Source organism: Bombus huntii, chromosome 2 (assembly GCF_024542735.1).
Source record: "Bombus huntii isolate Logan2020A chromosome 2, iyBomHunt1.1, whole genome shotgun sequence".
NCBI lineage: Eukaryota > Metazoa > Arthropoda > Insecta > Hymenoptera > Apidae > Bombus > Bombus huntii.
In genome coordinates, this window is record NC_066239.1 from 4,743,729 (window position 1) to 4,765,437 (window position 21,709).

General features: G+C 37.7%; 1 protein-coding gene across 3 annotated transcripts in view; it reads left to right on the forward strand.

Annotated features, from left to right (window-relative positions):
• LOC126878075 (putative transcription factor SOX-15) overlaps positions 1-21,709 on the forward strand; it is a 70,073-nt gene that overhangs the window by 18,757 nt on the left and 29,607 nt on the right. For all 3 annotated transcript variants that reach the window (XM_050640501.1, XM_050640499.1, XM_050640500.1), the window contains exons 3-4: positions 11,267-11,450; positions 13,887-14,157. In XM_050640501.1, the coding sequence (XP_050496458.1) occupies positions 11,267-11,450; positions 13,887-14,157 (455 nt within the window). The remainder of the gene's footprint in view (positions 1-11,266; positions 11,451-13,886; positions 14,158-21,709) is intronic.

Below are 21,709 nucleotides of genomic sequence, written 5' to 3' on the forward strand. Positions count from 1 at the left end.
ACAAGAATGCTAATTCACTCACTTCGATGACGAATTCTGTCTGTATCTTAATTGCTTCGAAATCAAAGTTCAAAACACAGGAGAAGATACCAAAGAAACTTAATCTCTTCAAAAATGTATTTATGAAGATAATTATTTGTTTCCAGTTAGTATATAAATAAATTGGTATACTTTATAAATATGAAATGAGACAAATAAAATTGAAAAATAATATACGAGTCCGACATTGCATCTTTGTATCTATTGAAATCACATTTGAAATCGTAAATTCACATATTATAACGTGCGGAACTCTTTTATAGACAGAGTCTTCCGCATACTCTTCAACACGTTAATCCTTCAGCATTTTAAATGAATACATATGCGATAATAAATAATATTTATTTATCAATAGTATTTTTGTTCGCATAACACGCTCTTCAACCTAAAAGAACCACAAAGTAGCACAAATTTCTCTAACATTCTGAATAGATCGACTAAATTTAACTGTTTTTGTAAAGTGGCGGATAGAGGAAAGTTCAAAATACACTGTGAATTTTAGTAACTTTTGTACGAAAAATTGTTTACCACATTGATAGCAGTCATGTATTCTACGCTATATATTATGTTTATCTTATTTTACTTTGTAAAATTATAGTATCTTTTCACATTTCTTATTTTATAAACTTTCTTCTGTCCGCCACTGTAAACTTATCGAATACGTTTGTACGTCACTATAAGTACATACATATGTATGCGCCAATATTCCAAAAACGAATCCAACTAATTTTAAACCCAAAAAGCAACTGCAATTGAGACGAGAATCTGCAGAAATAAATTGCGAAATTGGAAAGAAATCTAATAAAGTTATCTACGAGGCAACTAGTTATTTTTACCGAAATATTTGGATGGAACGAACAGCATGAGGTCGCCGAAGAGATGTCCGATCGCTGTTTCACCCGGTCACAGGAAGTCGCACGTAATGGCCGGTACGGTCTGAGGTCAGAAGAAAGGTATATAGGGTACAACAGCGACGACGTCCGTTCCGCAGCCTTAAGCCCGTAAAGGTTTCGGGGATGCGCTTTCTTCGTTCTCAAATCTGAAACGCGCCGGAGCGTTAGTAGTGCAGAGGTGAGCGGCTTGGGTCGTCACTTCCGCTTACCAAGCGAACCGCATTGGTCATTCGATTTAAAAGTTTAATCAGGGGCCTATAAAATTACGAGCTCCTCCGTTCGCGTCTCTACTATGTTCGATGGCTTTACGATTCCAAGCTTGCATACCTCGTACGCGCATACGTACGCACGATTTTACAAAAGAGAAGCGCGATTTTAATTCACTTTACCAGCTTTCTCATTTTTTTTAAATCTAAGATTTTTATTTTACGTCTTCCTTTTCACTTTCTTTATTGTAATTTCGTTTATCAGTTTACACGTTTAATGTGTTTACTGTGTACGCATCGGATCTGTCGCGAGTTAACATGTAGTTTGACGATGTACACCATTGTACACTGGCGTTCATAAATATTCAAACTCTTTGGTTGGTTTGCGGTAACAACGGTGTATTTTGCTAAAATATTCAAATTAATGATTAGAACCGGTGCTTATCACCAACCACTTTGGTTGGTTTGCGGTAACAGTATATTTTATCAACACACGTATATCTACAAATTAATGGCTAAAATAGAGCAGTGCTTATTACCTTTTAATGCAGTTAGCACTGTTGGCAGCTGTACATTTAAATTATGTGTATATAAATTATGTGTATATTAAATGATGTGGTGACTGTGGATCCTCCTTCTTTTACAATTAAGTACACGAGTTGTCGACGTGCCTGCTGGTTTTAGATATTACTACTGGAAATAATGTCAGTAGCTGTTTGTCGATTTATGAGAATCTTGTTTCTCTGGTCTATAGTTTAGAAATCGCATAGCCTCGCGATAAAGAGCTTTTCAAATAATAGAATAGATGGCTTTTGGAAGTTTTACTTTGTTTGTTTTAATACGCTGATCAAGGATTTTGAGAATTAAGGAATCTTTCATTGATTTCGGAAAATAGTTTTTCAACATTTTTCTCTTTCTTTGAACGCGAAACGATGAATACGAGGATCGTGCGAACATACTGATCTTGTCACGTTGTTATCACGAATTTGTTGGTGCTAATGAATGTTATAGTTTCGGTGTAAGTCGTGATAAAAGTTGAATCTACCGAATCTTGCTTGTTCGTCACTTATCTCGTTGAATTCATCTTGGCGGAACATGGAATACTATACGTAAACGCAAAATACGATATTTTGTTAGATTAACGTCAGGATCTTAATAATACCGTGAAAATTTTCAACGTTAATCTATATCAGAATCTTGAGATTAATTTAGCTTTTTTTTTTAAACCGAATAAACATATAACATCACTTTGTAATTCTAAGTATTTGCGAACTTATTGCAAGTGTTTACTGACCTTTATGTACATAGAATTGCCTGTTACCACTCACTAAGATGTCCAGTTTTTAATTGATAACTAATTGATCCGTAATACAAGCTTATTACTTTTTTATTTAGTCTGCAAATGTGTAATAATTATGTATACAAAATATAGCTTAAACGTTACAAACGCTCTAACATTGCCAACTTTAGCAAGAAAACCTAACACAATGGACTTTTCTACTTTCCCAAATTTTTTCAGGGTACAACCATTTATTGTATATCCCCGAACGTCATGCGACTTCATTTAAATTTATCATTGTTAAATGCTATTTCATAAATTTTATTCAATTGTTTACACAGTCTGCGAATTCGGAGAAAGATTGGCGACTTGAAAGATCGATAACCGCAAGGCTAAGCAGCAAGTTCGGCCAGTTTATACGTGAAATTCATTGAAATATTTCGATGAAAAATCCTGCGAAAAAAATATTGTCGTATCATGGAAATCATCGAACCCATAAACCGTAAACAATAGACGAGAAGAGTGGCAAACAAACGTATATTACGTATCTACGTCGGCCGGTATGCGCTTAGCTGCTGTGATCGCCGTGGCTCGGCGCGTTCGAGGCCGGTGCGCGCCGTTGCGTCGAGTAATGCAAGGGTGTGTTCGGTCGTCGCGATTATTTGAATAAAATGCGCCACTACGTCAGCCGTCAGGCGTCCGCGACTCGAAAGCTTTCTCTACTTCTCCGCGACCCGATAGGGGGGAATAATTTACTCCGGAGGAACAACAAGTGTGTCGTTGACGGAGGCCTCGTTCCTCTCGTCTCTCTTTCTCTTTATCTCTCGGCTAACCACACGAGCTTCACTCCCCGTGTCCGTGCCGGTGCTGCGTACCGAACCGTGCACACAAGGGTTTTCTCTGTTTCGCCGAGATTCATGAGCCTCGACGGACGTGCCGATTTAGAGGATCGTTCGTTCCTTCGTACGTTCGTGTGTCCTTTGTCTCGTGCGCCACGCTGCCGCACTTTCTGGCCGCCTTTTGCTCGACTTTTGCGCCCGGACAAATATCTGGCTCGACCGGCGCGGCTCGTAATTCCTCCGGGTGACATACTGGTCAGAAAAGAAGTTTGTTGGATATATAATTACGCTCGAAGGGAAGAGTTCTGTCGAGTAAGTATCGGTAAGGTTAGAGAAACTTTAGTAGCTCGAACGTGAAGCTTTATGGTTTATGGTTAAGTTTACGAAGGAAAGATTTCTGTCGTGTAAGTATCGGTAAAGTTAGAGGAACTTCGGTAGGTTTAAGGTGAAGCTTCAAGGATTCTGATCAAATTATTAGAATCGTGGAATACTTTTAAGAAGAAAATTTTCTTTGGGCATAGTTCTTTGGCTCTGTAATTACGCTCGAAGAAAAGATCTCTGGCGAGTAGGTAAGGTTAAAGTAACTTTATTAGATTGAAGATGAAGGCTTATGGTTTATGGATGAGTTCGTGGTTAGTAGAATGGAGGAATATTTTGTAAGAAGGAAATTTTGTTTGCAGAAAGTTCTTTGGATTTACAATTACGGTAGAAGGAAGTATTTCGTCCGTTAAGTCGTTTTGTCGTGTGAGTATCTGTTCGATGAAACTGGATAAACTCTATCTGTATATTAGGTCGAAGGTGAAGCTCTAAGGATTATGACTTACTTCGTGGTTAGGAGAATCGGGAAAGATTTTTGAGAAGAAAAGTTTTCGTCGCGTTGGTATTAGCTGGATGATCTTTAGTAAATTAAGTTTAGTAGATTAAGTTAGATTAGTTAGAAGATTAAGAGAGCGTAATATTTAAATTCAGCGTCGATGGGATGGATGGACTATTTCCTAAAAAGGACAAGTTTTCGTCAAATTAATATCGGTTGGTTCGGTTAGTTCAACTTCAATAGATAGTAAGTGAAGATTCAGATTTGGAATTGGTAGAGTAGAAGGATTGCTTAAAAAAGAAATTATTTTCGAATAAGATGAGTTAGTGTAACCTTCAGCATATTGGTAGTCTAGGTTCAAGGTCGTTAAAGGTAAAGAATTACGTCGAACTTCGACAGTGGGGGCAGTCTCATGGATAAGAAAATAAAAAGGAAGAATTTAATGATAAAGACGCGTGAGAAGCGACTGATACTGCTTATTGATATCGTAGAACTTCAGACATCTATCTTGCTTACGAATTAGTCGCATAGAGAAGTTTTTGTTCCACAATTCTTCTACACACTTCGTGACACGTTTTAAAGACATAATCTTCATCTAATCAAAGCATCTACAACAAGCGAAACCAAACATCTGCAAATGCAACGTTAACATACAGATTTTAGGAATAGATTCCCCTAAATGTCTATTAGCAAGTTCAATCCTTTGATAATAGGTATAATACACAATTGTTCAATACAATTACATACAGTCATTAATTCCATTTTATCTCGTTTCGACACCTGTTTCATCGCACGCGCTCTAACAATGCAACGATCTGACACACAAAGAATTCATAGACCATTATAAACGCGAGGAGCTGCTGAACTATTTGTTTCTTGTCGGCCGACAAGAGGAATCGCCGAGGTATTTAATCAAGAAACTTCATTCAGACGAAATCTCGTGTCAGCCCAGCGAAAGCTGGTATTTGCAATTTAAAAGAACGAAAGTCGTCTGCATATTATAATCACCATTAAAATGTGCGATTCACGTTTACACGGAGGCCTTCGACGACACCGACAGGATTAATATTTCCGATACGACACAGGCTCATTGCATTTGCAGTTGGAAACTGCTTCCTCTACTCTTGGTACAATCACCCTATATGAATCATTAAAGAAACAATGCTGAAGGCAGTGGCGTATCTATCATATGCGTGGGTGGTGCAGCTGCACCGACGCGGCTTGAACCTGAGGAATCTTGACCGTGAGTTTTTGCAGTTTTTCGTTGCTGGCGTACGTCCTACTTGAAATTCAACCTTCTTTTTTACAAGTCTTGGTAACACTTTTAATTATGACCTTGCTGTATTGTTGCGGTGCTTCTACGTCACTTTCTTTCTTGCTGCAGTAAAATTATTATGTGTACCAGTATTCCCTTCAACTGTGGAATCTTGAACGAATTTCGAAGCTTTTTGTAATTAGATATTTCTCTTTTGTATCATTAATGATGTCGTTATAAATTCTTTCGTTATAAATACGCCGTTTTTCAATTAATCACGAAACGGTCCGCGCATTTTTGGTATTATAATTTATAATTACGACGAAGAGGATTTTTAATGCTTTAATTCTGCTGCTTTCCTTGTATCATTTTTGACCGAGTCGATAGAAAATTGTTCAAACTCGAAAGAAATACGAAAGGATCGCTATTGCGATTGTTATATGTGAAAAGAAGTCAAGGATAACAGTAGGGTTAAGAAAAACTTTCTACGAAATATTTGTATCGAACTTTGTAAATTGCTTATCGAGAGAAGAACATGGTTGGATCGAAAATAATGCAAGAAATTATATATACTATATACCTATATATACAAGGAAACCTTGTCCATGTCTCTTGGAATTTTTCTAAGTCTTCGTGCCTGAAGTATCTGGAATCACCTCTGTTTCGAACATTACGAATAAAGCTAAAAGTTTACATAAATAGTCGTACATAGTTATATCATATAGAAAATACATAAAAACGAATGACTTTATTATCACGGATTTAATAGTTACACCTTGCGTTTGTGATATACGAGGCACTTTGGCAGCTTTGAAATTCAGCCGTGGGAAATAAATTTTATTTAGATATTAAACATCTGTTCAGTGGATATTGAGACAAGAATCGTGTAGGTAGTGTACGCTTACCTTAATCGTATAGAAATGTAGCGTAATTTTAGCATGTTATTTATGTCTTTTAACTAGCTGTTGAAGAAGGAAACAATTTACACAATCAAAGGCGAAATATATTCATCATTGAGCAATAATGTATTCTTTTTTACGCATCGTTCTTTCGTCAGATTTGTATGGCTACCGAGGAGAAATCCCGTTGCACACATTTTTATAAATCATACCAAGAAAAGAAACATAATTAAACAGGAGAAGAATAAATAAGGTTTCGAATAGATATTCTACATTTTCATCGTAAAATTATGTGTACTACAAACGAAGATTAAAGAAAGAAAAAGACAGAAGAGTAATTTATTATCATTCTCATATCACTAAAACTTCTTCTTATTTGCTTTTTTAATTAGAAGAATATTTCTGCCATCCTGTCGAACATTTCAAAAATGTTTTTTCCAACATTAGTCGTACTGTTTCTTACATAACTTCGTGGATTTATTACCCATTTTTAAAAGGCTTATATCTTTACACTTAGCAGGTTCACTGTTCACTGTTCACCTTTGCGACACTGTTCAACACATTGTTTCACCTTGGCCATAAAAATATCCAACCAAAATATAAAAACAAAGATACAACCGTTCAGTCACCAAAGTGACATCATGATAAAGGAATCGACGAAATTGTCGAATCCGTGTCATGAACTTCAAAATTTCTTTCTTCGGAAAAGAAAAAATGACTGAAAATAAGAGAACAAGGAGAAAGATACGAATAGAGTGAAAATAAGACCTCGGTCGTTGACTTGGCGTCCCACGCCAAAACGACCCCTCTCCGGGACATCGATCGTTGGTCTCGTTGCGACGCGTTATTAAACGACACCTCGTATCGATCTCGTTTATCGATGCTATATGGCTCAGTCCGTTCGGAACAGTAGCTGCGGCGTGGCGCGCGTTTCGAGCAGAATCAGCCGGGGAAGCGTGTGCCGTGGCCGAGAGGAATACTAGCAAAAACCGTCTCTACTAGCCGGCGAACTTTATTGAATGAAAATGCCGCTACGTTTTTGCCCCCGTCTCAGCATCTCTCGCGGACCGAATGAAACAATGGCCATTATGTGGAACACTCGCGTGTCCATATACATATATGCATGCGCTCGCGTATGTATTACGTGTTTTTTTAAATTTATACACAGATGCGAACACATCTAAACACGCATAAGGGACAAACACCGCGCATGTACACGCAACTTTAGCGTATCGTATTGTATAAATGAACGAATGTCTATTAATACGTATTTATATGTATATATACATATACCTATATACAGTCGGGGGCAGAAATAAGTGGACAGGTAGTGGAAGTGATTATCGATGAAGTTTAATCGAATTAGTAATAACGTTATATATTTAGTTTATATTTATTATACAGCCTTATAGTACGTAGATTAATTAGTAGTGAGTAGCACTCGATAGAACAATTTTTGTACTCATAGATACGATCAGATTTTCGTTGTCTATAAAACTGCTTGCTTTTCTCCACTTTCTATCTTCCGCTTTACGTCTTATTGTATTAAAAACGTAAGATATTAGAATTGCAAAAAGATATATTGTTATATAGTGAAGAAAACTCCGCTAAAAACGAAATTGTGCATTTTTCAATCAGTTAGGTGATACAAAAATTGTATCGAAGAGGAGGGAATCCATCATTTCTTAAAATATTCTTCAGCGATCTAACATGTATATTCTAGCCATTGCTTTAGCTAAAAACCAAGCAAAAGGACATTTTTCAATTTGTTTCGTCCCGAGAGGTAGGAATCGTAGAAATCCTGTCGCATGGAACATATTAAAGAGCGAATATTTACATTTCCGCCTGAACAAACCGTGTACAAGGAAACTTCATTGATACCTATTTCTACTACCAATCTACTTATTTCAGTCGCCGACTGTATATAAATGTAGGCACGGCACGGAGACAGCTGTTGCTACTATTATATCCAGCGCGGTCGCATTATGCCTTAAGGACAATCGTGGGAATTCCATTAAGTGGCCTTGAATGGTTCATTCATGTCGATCAACTCTTTTCCTAACGGGGTTGACAGATCAATCGGGCTGCACGGGCACGAGCAACCGATTCACCGGGCATTTCTCTTACCGCAGCGAGTTGCTCTTCAGCCTCGTGGACGGCCACGACGACGAAACAGAGACGCCAAAGTCAATTACCTCGCGTATATACGAATGCCGGCGTGTACGAATCGATCTCTTGTTTTCTTGGCCGACGAGGCGACCGCGCTCTCGTTTGCCCCCGGTATCGAACGGATCGAGAATGGTATTCCAACCGCGTCGTGCGGAACTCGTCCTTGTCTTCGCCCCCTATCCACGGACGAGAGACGGACGCGCCGGACAATCGGAATAATTGACTTTTGCTTTTAATCGGAATATGTATTCCGCGGAGTCAGTTCCAAACACGGCTACTTTATATCGCGTGACAAAGCCAGGATGAAAAAGCTGAACAGTCGGCGTGCGACGCACGATTTGTGATTCGATTATGAGCATGGCTTTTGGCGCGGACAAATTTGTCGGCGTTTCGTCAGGTTTTTTAGCGCGAGAACGAAGAAACATGATGGATCGAATGTGACTTTGGCGATTGTTAAGCGAGTTTTATAGTCGTCTTCCGTATCTTCGCATGTCTTTTACGAATGATTAATATGTGATACGATGTTGGATATTGGCTATTAGATTGGCTAATATTTATCGATTTTCGTCTTTTCTTTTTCTCGGTTCTTTCGATTTGCACACATTAGTGGTTATCGTCTGCGTGTACTTGGATGTTTTCTGGTATGAAATTAGGAAGGTGAATGGAAAAATTCAATCTATACAGTTTCCAGCGAAAGGTAAAACGTGAATTGTAGAGAATCGGTGGTGTTCCCTTTTGGCCTCTCGGCACAATTTTTCTTTCACTTTTTCTTCGTTTTTTTGGTTTCTTCTTACATTTACATTTTGTTCTCTGTATGCTTTCATACGACATATGAAGAGCACACACCAGAACATGAATAAGTTTACTATTTTTCTAGCTTTCACATCGCTCGATGATTAAAAAGGAGTATTTTAATATGAAATAATCGGGGACGATAGATACGCATAATTAATATTATAATTAATGTAAATTAGATTAAATGTCGAAGAAGCTGGCCAAGATGCATATTTAATCGCAAAATCAAATGGAAAGACAATTTCTATATGGAATTGGTTGACTCTTTTTTTAAAAACAGCGAGAAGTATGACTTGTGCTTTTCACACTGTGGACTTCGTATCTTTTCCTTCCGTCAGTCGTTTTTATCTTCGTTCTTACTTTTTCCCTTGAGTTACTTTACTTTTTTGTTCCGTGTATTTCTTCTGTTCTTTGGAACGCACCGCGGTGCATTTAATCAAATTTAGTTATCGCGGCAAAAGAGTTTAGAGGTAGAGATCGAAGAAGGTAATTGGTACAATGTTTAATGAGGAGAGATGCCCGTGGAAAAGATCGGTCGCATTGTTTACCGATAAAGAAAGCCGAGTGAATATTCCTCATTCAGATTGGCGCTGCTTTTGATCCCAAGTTGAGATGGACTCGCGTTTTCTGGAATGAAGTTTTAATTACCGCTTCCTTTGCACTTGTACTCGTTTCTTCCTGGGTCAACACTTCAATTATAATTTAATGACGTGAGAAGTATTATTAATTCATCGAAATTAGCAAGAAATTCGAATCTACAACGCGGTAGCAGGTGCTTCTACAAGGCGTATTATAAGTAGCTGCGATTGCTTTTCTTATTTATTTCTAATACATTATGCTTATTACTGTTTTATTATTAATACGATATATTAGCTATTAATTCTTTTATATAACGTTCTATACGCATAATTGATTCTAAGTTTAAAGTCTCGCATTATACCGTACCGGTTAATCACTGTGCAAATAGAATTCGAAAAGCTAACTGTCGAGTCTAGTGAAAGAAACGAAATTATTCCGTAAACCGTAAGTTATAAACTATATTGAAGAAAGAAATTAGAGAAATATATTCTACATCGAAGATTCTGTTTGATATGCCTTTATATTTACAGCTTGCAAATACGTCGAATTAATATTTTCAGTTACTACTGTTGATTTATCTCTTCTGCAAAATTCATAAATTCTCTTGATCGAAACTTTATCATTTTGTTAATCTTTCTCAAATTTGTATCTGTAGGAAAAATTTAGAAATGAAAATGCCAGTTGACAATAGTAGTTTTGCCAAGTACGAAATATTAAAAGAATAGATCAAAAATGGTAATAATAAAAACGATAGAACTTAACCGGACTGAAACGATTTAATAGTTAATAGAAAATAATCTAGATATTTATGCATTTATGTAAAATTTATATGTACAAAAAATATATATACATACAAAGGTAGATAAAAAAAAAATACATGAATACGAAATATACAAAAATTCATATTATGCATAAGTACATATATACATGTATGTAATATGCAAAAATATGTGAAATATATAATAGGCATAGCAAGTAAAGCATCTGTTATATGATATTTAAACGATAAAACAAATCTCGAATCAGGATTTATTTTTCTACTCTTATGCACAAACATTCATATTTGCATAAACGTCCGCAGTCTAGTCATAAGAGTAAAAAAAAAAAAAAATGTAATTTAAATTTCCGTATGCATAGCATTTTTTCATGTATGTTATTGCCTAAGGTACTCTAAGGTCAAAATCTATACGACGTCGCATCACTCGACCGCGTCGAGTTTTACACGGTCCATAAAAGAAGTTTATCGATATAAAATAATTCCCGGTCGCTTTCAACATCGAGATTTATCGGAGAAAAGCAGCCTGTACACCGTGATGTGCATGTTCACATGACAAACAAGTCATTCGTTGAAGCGAAACGATACACGACCGCGTTATTTCATCGGTACTATTGCGCGCGAACTCGCACCGGATGCGTAGCGATTTTACCGTTAATCAAAAGCCGCCTGTGTATGTTATAAACGGTACTAATGATTAATAAATTCGCTTTTGGATTTATAGGATGCTGGATAATTATGACAGGGGTGAGGTGACACCACCACCGGTCAGCAGTTATGGCGGATCCCCTGGACTCTTGGCACTTCATTCCTCGCTTTATGCGACTCCTACGTCGAGGGCCTACGACATCGAGTCGAACATCGACGGCAACGACAGTTCCATGCCCATTGACACCCAAATCATTTCGGTACGTTTAGGTTCGGTCGATCCAGCACGGACAGGAGAGACCGTTCCTTTGGAAATAGGCTCGCATATTTTTCATTTACGGAACGCTGTTTCACCTCGAACGTGACACGCGCACACCTACGTTCTCACTATTTTATAGCGTTCCTCGGGTTAAGCCGGCTTCACACCACGGTTTATGGTTTGACGCATATGCTAACGTTATAACTGCCAAACTTTAATATTCCTCTAAATATATTACTTGTAAATGATACGTTCGTATATTCACAGCAGAAGTTTTAACGTGCACTTAAATATATTGTGTCTATGTACATACATGTATAATTAAGATTACAGTAGTATGATGGAAAAGAATGGATATACGTTTATGCTTGGTTTATGACACACCTTCGAAATCGTTAATTTTAATATATCTGAAAAAGTGGATTACAAAAAGTGTACACTATGCATATGCCATTGTGCATATACAGCACACGTGTACTTTAAATACACGTGACATAGAAATTTCTAAACATTCAGCATTATTCATTATTTCACTGAATATTAAATACGCGTCATTTAATGACGTATGAATTGCTCGCTAAGTATTCGCGTACAACTACCAATGTACGTAAGCAATGTGCGTTTATTAATTAAATAATGCTATATCGATATACATTACGATTTCGTAAAAGCATGACGCAGTTGAAGAAATTAGATTCTTCAGCAAGTCGGTTTGAAATAAATCGGTTCAAGTAAATAGTTAATTATTTCACCAGTTCGAGATAGGAAAATTTCTTTATTCTACAACGTACGTAATGTTCTTTGAGCCATGGCATTGTTCTTGTTAAGGAATTATAACAAATATATTACTAGAACAATACCTACAGCTCTGTTTTTGAATTAAATTTGCAGATATTTCAAAATTGACATACTTTGAAACATGTCGTTAGCCCAGTAAATCAACGATATGTAATTGCGAGTGAAACAACGAATATTTGGCATTCGGAATACAAAGGACGTGTGGAGCTGGCTTTACTCGCAACTCGAAGAGAAATGATACGAAAAGGAAATAGTCTCGACCGTAACCATTCGGAATTGTTTTACCTGTTTTACTCAACCTGAAGTTATAAAAGATGATTTGTATCTATCTACATTTTGTTCGATTGATTTAAACGAAAAAATTCATATCAGTTACGGTTTTTAAAGAAATATTAAGAATTTATAATATACGTACGTCGTATATCGATTCGTACAACAATGTATTTCTTACAATAGGAGTTGCACAAAAGTAAAGTCGATGGACTCCATCGGTATTAGTTATATACTTGATTTCTAAAGAGTTAAGCGGTAATCGTGTATTCTGATATTAGAATTAAGACATTTCCAGAAAATAGAGACTTTCGTTGAATATTCTTAAAATTCATATGCATCTCTTATTTATACTACGTTTCTCTTATTTTTCTGCCTTCTTATGGCGACCTAGCAATTGTAACACAGACATCATATGGTCTCACGAAGGCTCAATATTTATCACCGTATCCTACGTTCATTAAGTTATCAGCCGTTATTATCGCCCGGTTGCGTGCATTATTCATTTTCATTATATTACAATGCCGATTCTAACGAGAGTCTGGCAACCTTTGAACAACAGCTTTTACTCGGCAACAATACCAGGTACACCGCGTTCGAGTGGCGTTCATTAGCTGCCCGATTAATATCTCCCAGTAATTACGTATTAATGGAATCGGAAAATATCGAGCGCGACTTTCACCCGTTTTCGTTAATAAGCGCGTAATTATCGGGAAGAATCGATCCATGGATCATTTTCGTTGATTCTCTGACTGATTGCACGTTCAGATTGAAATCAGGAAATTGTGGACCTTAACTGAAGAATGGCAAAGAGAAGTTGGATTTAAAATTTGAAAGGTGGAATTTGTAAACAATAATTTGGAAATTGGCAACCTAGATGCCAACTACGAGCGAGAATCAAGAATCGAGTATCGACAGAATTATTAATTAATAGTCGGCGGATTTTTATGCACGTGCATCGAAATTTAAAATTGCAAATGTGCAAGATATATACATATGTAAAAATGTATAAAGTATTCAGAATAGCGTAATCGTTGTAGTTAGATTTGGGAAATTTAAAAATACACAGAATGCACATAATATTCATGTAAAATTATGCAAAGTATCAAAATCATAGTATTCGTTATAGTATTTGCTTAATAGATGAAAAGAGTCTCTGTATGCATTTCTTTTTACCTTCTTCAGATATATTTATAAAAATACGAATTTACGCAAATATCACAATTATAAAATAGTACAATTAATATCGGTAATAAAGAATCGATGACTACCGATCCAAGATCGAGAATGAAAGACCACGAGTTGAAGGTTAAATGCTGAAGTTTAAAAAATACAAATCGAATATGAGAAATCGGAAATGGATTTTCAGATACCAGGAATGTTGAGCGGCCCAGTGCAACAGCGACTCGAGGACATGTCCTGGTTGGCTTCCGGTCCGTCGCTGGAGTATCAACAAGGCATCTCGCCGATTCCCGCGGGAGTGAAGATGTGCCATCCAGGCAGCACGGCCCAGAGAAGCCTGAAGGAGCAACGGATACGTCGCCCGATGAACGCGTTCATGGTCTGGGCAAAGGTCGAGCGCAAGAAATTGGCCGACGAGAATCCTGATCTCCACAACGCCGATCTCAGCAAGATGCTCGGTAAGTTCACGTTCGACGTTCGGAAAATTTTCTTCCGACTTCTTGCTTTCGATACACGAAACTCGTCTTTTCCAGACAAATATTTCACGAATTGTATCTCACCGTGAATATATTTAAAACAAAAACATTACGAATAAGTAAAGTTTCAAGTGTTCAAAATTCTTCAAACAATTTCAAGTTTTGGCCTTTATTTTATTGCTCATAATGGGGCACATTTTATCGAATAATTTTATCGAAGGAAAAATATTACTCATTTAATTCTTGAATGTACGATGTTGCCATTTGGCAACAAAGGTATCTATATTTTTCAATATAGAGACAAATGTTTTCCGATGGATTTACATTACTAAGGTATGAAGTATCAGCGTAAGCTGAATAGATAGGCCGTCTGTTTGCAAACTATGCCATTTTTTATTTTATTCTCTTATTATCTTTATAACCTGAGTATTTTAGCCATTAGTTTGTGTCTTTTTTATATATGAAGTAGTATATTTAGTATTATGCTACGGTGTTTTAGAAATTGTGCTATACAACCAGTAAAATAACTAATTATTGCAATTTTTTAAATATCTAATTCACTTATATATTTTACATATGTTATAATTTCTTTTCGCAAGTGAAAGATATAAAAAACATTAAGCTAATTTTCCAAATTATTTTTCTATAATTTTCTATATGAAATAACAACAAAGTGTTTTTTTTTATATTTGAAAATTCGCCCATTTAAAGACTTTCGATATTTTAACAATTACTAGTTTTCTCTAAAGCTTCATCGGCACTCGTAGCATGTAGGCGCCAAGATATTCAAGTTTTCATTTTTAGCAAACAATTTCTCTCGTCTCTTTTTAATCACAAGAATAAAACTGTTTCGCGTAGGGAATCGTTAAAGACTCGATTGAATTCGACGAATCATTGGATATAATAATAAATCATTAAATTGGTATTAATTCGTTTGAGAACATTCTGAGACATATACAGAAAGAATTTAGAAAGGCGTTGCCTTTGTATCGAACGTTCCAATCCTTCCTGCATACCGCAATAAAGGCATAATTAATTACTTTCGAGATAACGGATCAAAGAGAAAAGTTGAAATCACAATCTCATATATTATACGCGTATAAACAAATAAATAAACAAATAAACTCGGACAGAAAGCCGCTGATATTTCCATTGTTCGACTTGACGATCGAATGACGCTTAATAAAGTGGGTTAATGAATTATTAATAAAGCGAAGAAGCGCGTTCCGAATAAAGACAGAAGCGTCAACGAAGCTGTAGAAAAACCTTTTTCACTTGGAAAGGGGTCTTATTCCCAGACAGTTCTGGGAATAAGAAAGTCGGAAAAGTCTCTTCGTGTACCGCTGTTATTATTAATTTAATTACTCGTCACGTGTTCAACGTGAATGGTGGTACGAACTGGCAGAGAAAACGCAGGTGATAATCGCGAATTTTCTTTGTCACGAAACGTTTTCGTTTACTTCCGTTTATTTCATCAGAAGACACCTTCGTTTCGAATGAAAAATATATGTATATTACGAATCATTCAACGAAGAAATGCAAGATAATTACAAACAGGGAAAAGATGTGAAAGTTCAATGAAAATATATTGTAAAATTACAAGTATACCAATTACAAGTATATTGGTACTATGAAAGAAATTGATGTCGATTCGAATACTTGTAGATATTTTTGAATATATCGTGAATATATCATAAATATGTTGTCTGTCTTATACGAAACATTCTTAAATTTCGTTATCATTGTTGTGAGACACGACTATCGTGATTATATTGGTATAATTTGAAACAAATATTAACGTGTATATAAAAGATGTTTACATTACATTTCGCAAACATCACGAAAGTGCTTAAACGTTACATTAATAAATTTCAATATTCTCAGTAGAACCATATCTAATTCTTAACGGGTATGTGTTATTCATCTTGCATGCTAATTTGTTATCGAATATATGTTTACAATGAATCTCGGAATTTCTATTTACATTTCCAGATTAGTTACGCCCTTTGCCAATATAATCATGATATGTCACTGCAGCGTTAAATGTGAAATCTTTTATGTAACGGATAATGTGTATGCAATAGTAGTTTTCATCTACTTTCGTGATTCACTATATATACATATGTATAGATCCACATTAGTGATTGATAGTTTTAATGTTAAACGTAAAACACTTTTTCCTTATTTTATATTCCATACTTTTTCGTGGATACTGTAATAACAAATAAATCTTAGATAACAATAAGCACGCGATAAATACATATTAACAAATTAAGTTGTAGTAGTAAAAAGCGTACTAACATCTAAAAACAATAATGAAATTGTAATAGCAACTGTAAGTTGGACAAAGATCGAGGTTCTACGTCTTTATTCATATTCCGGTGGCTGATTTAATTAAACATAGTGAAGGAACACGAGTTCGAGTCAAATCCTTGGGGTCGGCTATTTCCCTTGGTCGTAAGTACGCAGTTTTATGCCCATCGGAGAAAATTACAAAGATATCGAGTAGCGCAATTTAATACGTCGTAAATTCACCGTTGCGACTCGACGCATGCTCGCTTCCTTACGTAGGTGCCAACGTAGTGCATTAATATTAAAAGGCATATGCGCGATTGGAAGTCAAGAGGTTGTACCTTCCATCGTCGTCGCTATTTTTCGATTAAAGCTTCTCCTCGAAAACAAACGACACGTGTGTCTTGATGCTTTCCGCCAACAACTTGTTTAAAACTTGAATTACAAACGTGGAATGAATAATTTACCTTCGCTATCCGAGAATCTATAAAGCGTTAAGGTTGCTTTTACGCAGTTTGTTACAAAATGATTTCTATTGATTCTCCCTTCAATCGTTACTCGCGATGAATGTATAAAAGATACAACTTTTTTTTTAATCATCGCGATCCTTTTATATCAATAAGTAAAGCACGTGTCTAGTAGAAAAGATAACTCATTTATTTTTGGTCATTTCTTTCTCGTGTTTTGATATAAAATTATATTTGTAATTTACTTGCTGACACTTGTTAATATAATATTCGCTGATAATAGATCTTTGGTAAAATCGTAGAAGAAACGCGTAATTTACATTCCCTCCATAGCGTAAGCCGTTGATAGGTGTTAATGTCACTTCACAGCTTAGAATTCAAAATCTTTTACAGTCGTGTATGTTTATTGACTTTAGTACAGACGTACAAATTGCACTTTTATGCATAAAGACTGTCTTGCACGGTTGCCTTAACATATTTATTTACGATATTTCATACGATTATTCTTTAGAAGCCTATTCAATATACAGTACAGTACAATATACGGAATACATTCGTCCGATCCGAGCTTGCAGTAAATTTTGATTGTCCCTTTTATTTAATCGATAACTCGGGTATAGATAAAGTCCGTCTTCTTGATGTCTCGCTGCCATAAACATGATTAATTTCGACATTCCACATTTTGCGCTATCAAACATTCGTAACAAATTATTATTGGTTACAAAAATATAAAAGAACAGCCGAGTCAGAGACAGTTGTCGAGGACAGCATTTTCATTATGAAGCAATTCATATGATCGAATATGGCTTGGACAATAAACGTTTAAAGCCCCGATGAAAGCTTTAGGCCATGGTTACAGTGGATGCGTATTCAGACAAAGTGACATTCTGACGAATGAAACACCGCAAGACTACAATGCGTATACTCGTAAAAATCTACATACATATTTGATTACATTGACGTATTAAATTCATCGGAATATCAATTCTGAATACGCATCCAGCGTGACCATAGTTTCGCTCGAATCGCAGTCGCATCGTTCGAAATGCGCTGGTATCCGTACCGCGCCAAAACGTGGCGCGCCTAAAAGAGGGCCGGTGCTGATCGAGAGGGCTTGTCCCGGTACCCAGCAATCTGTCAGCGTCTGCGGCCGCGCGTTATATCGTGGGTAGGTACACCTTGAATTATCGGCAATTGGCATCCGCAACGTTACAGGCATTCGAACGAGCGTCGTGCAGAAAATTGTAAACTCCGCTCGTGTGTAAGCCACCTACCCGCGCCCGTTTCACCACGGCCATTCGCGCGTGTCTTCGTACGCGGCACACGCGTCTCCTCTTCTTCCACCCCTCCATCAACCGCTCCTTTTTCTTCGTCTCGATCCTCCATCCCTATCAATTTCTTCTGCCTCTTTATCTCTTTCTTCTCTCTTCGCCGTTACTCTCCCTCTTTCCCTCTTTTCTATCATTTCACGCGCGAGAGAAACGCGTAAATCAGCTGCATGTCGTGGCGCGCGCCAAGCTTATCTTTGTCGCGCGCGCGCGCGCCCGCAGAACCAAGGAAAACCCTGTGGTGGAGAGTCGGAGCCGATCGATCGATCGAACATTAGGCGCGCGATGTTATTGGCATGACGCGGCTTCGATTACTATGCGCGTCGAGTGTTTGCCGCCCCCACTTTTCCTCGTCTTTTTTTCCAGACATCCTACATATTCATGCGCGCGTGCTGTGTGTCGATCCGTCCGTCTGTCCGTCCATCCGTTAGCCCATCCGTACCCCAGCACGGAGCCGTGGTTTGCGCGAGCGAGCCTGTTTTATGTCCGAGTTATGCACGTGGACGCGCGTCCTCCTCCTCCTTTTGCTTCTTCTTCGTCGTCTTCTTCGTCTTCTTCTTCTTCGCCTCTTCTTCCTCATATTGTTGCTCCTTCTGGCCAAAGTGTGTGCGTACGTATTCCTCGAGGATACACGAGCGCACGCGTCCCGACGGGCGCACACCGGCTCACCTACCGCGGCCCTACGCCGTGTTTTCTTCTGTAGTTGGCGAGAAGCAGCCGATAGAGGGGCGCGTTCCTATGTACTCGCGTACACACACGTCCATCATGCATCTGTGTGGGCCTTATATCCGGTGGAACGCGTGCCCGCGCATCTTTATTAATCATTCCCTAACCGTTAACCCCTCTTTACCGCTCGTATGTCAACAGTGGAAATCGACGCGACCGCGCCGAGTCGCCTCGTTTCGAGATTCACCGATGGAATTTCAAGAAGTCGCTGACACCTCGTTCGCCAAGGATTATGTGCAGGGGGTTGGTGGACGGTAGCCACGTCAGAGTCACGGGGTTACAGTTCAGAAGGTTTCTTTTGCTTGTTTCATTAGGAGAATGATGGTTCGTGAATTAAATAGCGCAGGAGAAAAATGAATCGATGAAAGGTGAATGTATTTGGTAGAACGTGACGGAGTAGTTGTTGAATTTTTGTAGATTTATATTGGATTTTTGGGATTGCAGGTAGAATCGAGCGATTTCACAGTGAGGAACTTATATAATAAAGAGTAGGTATAGAATTATGGTGATGATACCATATGGTATGAAATTGTTAAACGATACTATGTACGACAAGATGCAATGTGTTATTACAAATTTCCTCTGAAATGTTACAAAATGATTGAATACGCGTAAACGAAAAGATAGGTACTATTACGAGAACAAGAATAAAACAAACGTGCAATTTTAACTTAAGGACAAAATCATTTCTATGAGAGACATTTTTAGTAATCGAACTAACGTATCTTTGAACGAGCAGCATATTTAGATCCAAGTAAGGAATATACGATTAAACAATTCTCTTTATGATTGCTAATTGTCCAGATTAGCGAAATAAAACATAATCACGTTTACAAACATAGGAAAATCAAATAACGGAACGAGAAAATAATTGGAGCGATAATTTTAGATTGCATTGTACCGTGTGATTTTCGCGAATCGTTATACATACGCGCTTCACGTGACTTGTTATGAGATTCTGCCATTTCTTAATTCGTTCCCCAAGATAACGTTATAAATATATACAGGACACATTTTCACTTTCTGTGATAAAACTGATTTATTAAGGAATAAAAACTCAGGGAAATACGTACGAGCAAAAACTAACTCCTACTTCGTCGACAATCACCGTCGAATGTTTTCAAGGCGAAATCCACCTAATCGTCCCTGCACGAGAGACAGACAAGAAAGCCCGTCGTTTTCTACGTATCCACCGGTATACGGTCGAATACTTTGTACCTGAGTCAACGAAGATCTACTTTCATCGCTGCTTGCGAAATTGTTCGGCTACGTAGGAGTTTCACGGGAGGAAGCGTGTTCGATTGTAGTACGTAACCTCCACTCCCATCGATGCTCTTTACTCCGCCATCAATCTCGACCGTCCCGATTATGACGGAATAAACGCGTCGACCTAATCGACCGCTTTTAGCTCGTCCATCATCATCATCATTACCGTCATCGTCCACGCTACGAATATCATTGTCAATCGTAAAAACCCTCGGGAGTCTCTTTTCCAAGAGATAGTTTTTTATCCATCCGGAGGCAGAAGTATCCCCCCAAAAAAGAGAACTTCACCTCCGTTTCACGATGCAGGTAGAGCCACTTGGGAGATCCCGCGGGAGATACCGGCTCCCGGTAAACTCCATAATTCAGGAATCGGTGTACACCGACCATAAATTTCGCCTGGTGCCACGGGCGTTAATCTTCGTTAATTCTATCGTTAATCAGTCACGGGGTTTACCGGCTTACCGAGGGAAGAAGAAGAGAGAAGAATGCGAGTAAAGGGGCTAAACGAAAGTAAGAGGACGAAATAATAGATTTAGATTTTAGTTTTATTAAAAATTGATAGACATATTTATATCATTGAAATGTCGGCAAGCAGAATAGAACCGAACATAATAGAACTGAAATAGAATTTCAGCAAGAGTTAGGTTTATTTACTCTTATCCGAACTTCTTACTATCGACAGTACGTTATACATAGAATGTATTTTGGTTTCCCTTGATCTTTGTTCTTCCATCAGGAAGAACTTACTTTTGTCTAAAAAACAGTTTCTCGTGTGGAATAGAAGTTGTTGTTGCATAAACTTTGGGAAAATTATAGTGTCTTTTGCGTTCCATCGCATCGATGAATCAAATTTTCACTAAAGCTAAAATAAAATTATACAGTATCTTTCAAAGCAAGACACTCTTACTGTATAAAATTTCGAAAGTCGAAAGAAAGTTATTGCTTCTATTAATTAAAAAGATTCTCAAACATGCCTTATTCGGAGTCGACGTACGACTCGATACAATTTTATATTTTCAAGCCCAATTTACTTTGCCGGTATTGCAAGAATATTATCGATACATTAAACTGTAAATGGTATTTTGGTCTTATCGATATGTACCAGCGACGTCGTCCACGGTAGCACTTCTAGGACAAGGGGAGAAGTGGAACAAAGGGGTTGCCGTACGAACGCGAATCCTTTGGAAAGGGCCGAACGTGCGCATGTTCGTTGTTCGCGCGAGCGGCCAGAGAACGCGAAGAAGGAGAACCACGGCGCGGCGTGTCGTAGACGGCGTCGTTTATACGGGCCGCGCGACGCCACTGTCGCAAGACCACCTACGACAAATGTGGCAGCCTGCAAATAATACCGGGCGTGTTGTACCACCAACGACAGAAGAGATAGAGGCCTCTAACTGCCAGCACGGTATCGTGGTTTAGTGCCTCTGATTACCTGCGCCCCCTCCCTCCACCCCC